The 4418-nt window shown below is 55.5% G+C and overlaps 1 protein-coding gene across 1 annotated transcript; it reads left to right on the plus strand.

Moving 5' to 3' along the window:
- Positions 1 to 1872: 1872 nt before the first annotated feature.
- Positions 1873 to 4168, plus strand: MRPS23 (mitochondrial ribosomal protein S23). The gene is made up of 5 exons (XM_064729211.1): positions 1873 to 2004; positions 2090 to 2254; positions 3013 to 3090; positions 3197 to 3320; positions 3792 to 4168. The coding sequence occupies exons 1-5, from the start codon at positions 1952 to 1954 to the stop codon at positions 3927 to 3929; spliced, it is 558 nt and encodes a 185-aa protein (XP_064585281.1). The 5' UTR covers positions 1873 to 1951; the 3' UTR covers positions 3930 to 4168.
- The last annotated feature ends 250 nt before the right edge of the window (positions 4169 to 4418 follow it).

Here is a 4418-nt window from a genome sequence, read left to right on the forward strand (position 1 = left end):
GCACGGCTCTGCCACCACCACCCCCCAGCAAGCTGCCCTCAAACACCCCAGGCCAGGCTGGGGAGGGACAGGGCAGGTGGGTGGCACTGCCCAGGCCTGGCACAGGGCTCTGGGCACGGCTCTGCCACCACCACCCCCCAACAAGCTGCCCTTACACATCCCAGGCCAGGCACAGCCTCTGGGGGATGTCACTCTGTGGCTGTGTCAAAATATCCTGGAGGCACAAAGCATGGTTTTAATGGAGGTGGAGAGGGGTTTTTGTGTGCTGTACAAAACAAAAATCAGGTTTATGGAGTGGAAAGGCCACAAACCCGGCTTGGGGGCCAAAATGTGTTTCTTACATAAAAATGTACAATTCTCAGTGATGTTTGTATCATTTCTCTGCAGAAAGGTTTCGAAAGAACAAAACAAACTGATCTGTGACATTTGTGAGTGTGGCTATTTTAGAATTTTATTTCCATAAGTGATCTTTTTCTTAAAGATGTTTAATAGTAATTCCTATAATAAAGTCCCGTTGTACTCTTAACACTGTATATATATTTTTTTTAACACTGTGTCTTTTTCTGCTCCTTACAGGTGGTGGAAGAAGAAACAAAGGGGGAAGGGAAGGGAAGGGAAGGGAAGGGAAGGGAAGGGAAGGGAAGGGAAGGGAAGGGAAGGGAAGGGAAGGGAAGGGAAGGGAAGGGAAGGGAAGGGAAGGGAAGGGAAGGGAAGGGAAGGGAAGGGAAGGGAAGGGAAGGGAAGGGAAGGGAAGGGAAGGGAAGGGAAGGGGCAGCTCTAGCGCAGCTCCAGGAGATGCAAACACCCAAAATCCGATGGGGCTCAACTTGCGTCCAGTGGTTTCCTCAATAACCCAGGAGCCATTCCTGGGGAAGCACACGGAGCATCCCCCTGACTTGCAGGGACAGCACAGAACCCCCCTGTCCTGTGCCACCTTTCATTTCCCGGCAGGATTGGAGCTTTCCAGCTCGGGAACCTTCCCTGTGGAAGAAAAGCCTGGAAAAAGTCAGGGCAATCTTGCCTTAAATGTCCAAAGCAGCGAAAGGCTGGAGGCAGCCCGGCTGCCCTGGGGAGCGCAGGGCCTGCCCGAGCAGCTCCCTCTGGAATTGCTGCAGGGGCTCTGCTCTCCATTGCTGCTCTCCCTGCAGGGACAGGGGCTCCGATCCCAGGCGGGCTTCGTGCCGGCCCTCGGTGTGCCGTGGAAGTGTGCTGCCCCCTTCCTTCGGCAGCCTGGGAGCGGGAATGGAATGGGATGTGCTTTCCTTCCTTGCCCTCGGTTCCCGAGCTGCACCCAGAGCCCGGGAAGGGCCGCCTGCAGGGAGGATGGAGCTGCTGGGGCTGGGACACAGCCTGGGATGCTCTGGGGCCGCACTCTGCCTGCTGGGGCTGTCCGGGGCGGGGTGCGGCCATGGGCAGCCGCGGACAGGGCTGGTGTGGGTCACACTGCCCCTCGATGTGGATCCCATGTCCCCTGGCCTGATCCCACTGTCCCCTGTGCAGATCCCACTGTGGGGTAGCACTGTGGGGATGTCTGTGAGGGGTGGCACTATGAGGCGTGGCACTATGAGGGTGGCACTGTGAGGGTGGCACTGTGAGGGACAGCAGTGGGACACGGCTGCGGGCCCAGCCATTCTGTGACACCGCACCAGCAAACAATAGGAGGCGAGGCTGCCGCGAGCCCCGGGACTGCTGGCGCTGCCCGGGCTGGGCCGAGGCTGTCGGGGCACACCGAGGCCGGTCGCGTCTGTCGCGACAGCGCCAAACGCATGGGAGCGACCCGGCTCGGCCATCGGCTGGCGCTGCCTGGGCACCTTCCCCCGCCGCGCTCGGCACTCGGCCGCGTACCCTGGCGGGCGCTCCGGTTCCGGTTCAGTTCCCGTTCCATTTCCGGTTCCGCTTCCGGGTGCGCGCAGCACCGGGCCGGGCTCGGGGCCCGTGCGGCGAGGCCGCCATGGCCGCCACGGCCGGGAGCCGCACGCAGAAGATCGGGAGCATCTTCAGCCGGTGCGGGGGGGTTCAGCCGGGCCGGTTGCCGGTTCTCCGTGAGCGCGGCCCGCCGAGCCCCCCCTGAGCCGCGTGTCGCCCGCAGGGCGCGGAACCTGGTGCGCATCGGGCTGCTGCGGAAGCCGCTGTGGCTGGACGTGTACGCCGCGTTCCCGCCGCTGCGGGAGCCCGTGTACCGCGTGCCGCGGCCGCGCTACGGGAGCGGCGACCCCATCGGAGCCGTGCTGTACCGGGAGGACGCCGTGCGGGCGTGCGTGCGGGAACCGGGGCTGCGGGGGGAACCGGGAGGGTCTGGGTAAATCGGGGTTGTTTGTTTTGTTAATAAATCGGGGCCGTTTGGGGATAAATCAGAGTGGGTTTTTAAAAATAAATTGGAGTGGTTTTTTTAATAAATCGGGTGGGTTTTGGGATAAATTGGGGTGATTTTTGGCATAAATCAGGGTGGTTCTTGGGATAAATCAGGGTGGTTTGTGGCATAAATCGGTGATTTTTGGCATAAATCAGGATGGTTTTTGGGATAAATTGGGGTGGTTTTTTAAAATAAATCAGGATGGGTTTTGGGATAAATTGGGGTGGGGTTTTTTTTAATAAATCAGGGTGGTTTTGGGGATAAATCAGGGTGGTTTTTTAACAAATGAGGGTGTTTTACCTGCCCTTTCCCGTGTTTCTAATGGAGGTTGAGGCTCCTCTGGGCTCCAGAGCTGCTCTGACCCACGGCTGCTGTGATTAACCTGAATTTATTAACACAGTTTACAAAGAAGCTCTGTGGAATCCCAGACAGGTTTGGGCTGCCAGGGGCTCTGAAGGGCACCCAGTGCCACCCCTGCCATGGCAGGGACACCTCCAAGCCCCAGTGTCCAGCCTGGGACCCTGCCAGGTGCTCATACAGGCTCCCGAGAAAAGGAGGAACAGTTCTGTGCATGCTCTTACTGCCCCTCAGTGCTCTGACTCTGCTCTGTTTACTCCTGATTTAGCTCCACAATCTCAACAGTTTCCTTTTCTGAGCAGGAAGTTTTACAAAGTTTATGGCAATGGCCCCAAACCTTTCGACCTGACTCAGTTAAACTTCAAATCCACCTGCCAGAGGTGAGGTGATAATCAAACCAGAGATGTTCCTGAGGCTGCCCCTTCTCCCCTTCAGTCAGGGAGCCAGAGCATCTCCTGAGTGTAAAACAGCAACTTTGCTACCCAGGTTTGTTGAGAAATACAATGAACTGAAGGAAGAGGGGAAGATTGAAGAGGAGAAATTGTTTGAAGAAACAGGAAAAGCCCTTTTAGCCAGTGGGATCCTCTTACAGAGAAGAGGAGTGGACAAAGTGAGTAAGAAATATCCAGACTTCCTTGGCTGGGGGATTGACAAAACTCCACTCCCAGGCCCTTAGTGCTGAGTGAATGAAACCCTCAGCACAGCAGGCACACACCTGATGGACTTAATGAAAACTTTCCTCCTGGTCATGAACAGGTCTGGCCAAGGCTGAGGCACTTGGGGGCCAGAAAAGATGTTTTTCTGGGGATTAAATTGAATAACCCTTCAAATAATCCATGGTGCATATGCATAAAGCATTTGGAGCTTTGTGTATTTGCTGTTGTATCTTGAATTTTTCCAGGTTGTAGCTGGAGCTCAGCAGCCTCTCTGCAATGTGGTGACATTTTTTTTTTGTGCTGTGCCTCCTCAGCAATTTCAGCATGAATTAAACTTTGGGCACACAGAGGGCTGCTGCTCCCCTCAGTCACCCTTCAGAGGCTGTCCCCCCTGTTTGATGGGATCTTTGCTGTCCTTCCTGCAGGGTGCTGCACCCAGGGATGCTGCCTCACAGCCCCAGCTCCAGGCTGTGCTCGGGGAGCTGCAGGACAAGAGGAAGGACGGGCAGGAGCAGCCACCAGAGCTGGCAGGGACACAGAAGGAGAGTCCCTGTCCCTCCTGACAGCGCTGTCACCTGCCAGCAGCCACCTGCAGCCCTCCTTGGGGACATTTCCCTGAGGAACAGCATCCTGGTGCCCTCCAGGCTCGTCCGTGGCACACCTGCTCCCCTGTGTCCAGCTCCACATTGATAAACTCACAGATAATCTTATTTTGTTTAATGTTCACAACTGTTTTCTGATGCCGAGTTGGAAAATACCGAGTGTAAAAGTGGAAAATTAAAACATTTCCTTTAAAATTGGAGTTCTGCCTGTTCAGGTGTCTGGTGTGCAGTAGTGAAGATGTTTCCTGCTGGGGGAATGCAGATCCTGTGTGATGTGTTCCAGCAGCTGTCTCAAGTGTCATCTTTTTATAGCTGATTGAGGAAAGCTGCTATTTATGGAAGTGCTGTAATGTGCTCATCCCATCCCACCATTTCCTTAAATTCAGAGTGGGATGAGGGCTGCCACTACAGAAAACTGGGAGTTTGCAGTTTTTAGTGGCTCCTGATGGA

The sequence above is a fragment of the Zonotrichia leucophrys genome, chromosome 19 (assembly GCF_028769735.1).
Source record: "Zonotrichia leucophrys gambelii isolate GWCS_2022_RI chromosome 19, RI_Zleu_2.0, whole genome shotgun sequence".
Classification (NCBI taxonomy): domain Eukaryota; kingdom Metazoa; phylum Chordata; class Aves; order Passeriformes; family Passerellidae; genus Zonotrichia; species Zonotrichia leucophrys.

What these genes read in the sequence shown, in the direction of transcription:
- MRPS23 (XM_064729211.1), top strand. Translation starts at nt 1,952, where the DNA reads ATGGCCGCCACGGCCGGGAGCCGCACGCAGAAGATCGGGAGCATCTTC. An exon ending in CGGGAGGACGCCGTGCGGGC is followed by an intron (nt 2,255 to 3,012) that starts GTGCGTGCGGGA and finishes TTTTCTGAGCAG; the next exon opens with GAAGTTTTACAAAGTTTATG. An exon ending in AGAGAAGAGGAGTGGACAAA is followed by an intron (nt 3,321 to 3,791) that starts GTGAGTAAGAAA and finishes TCCTTCCTGCAG; the next exon opens with GGTGCTGCACCCAGGGATGC.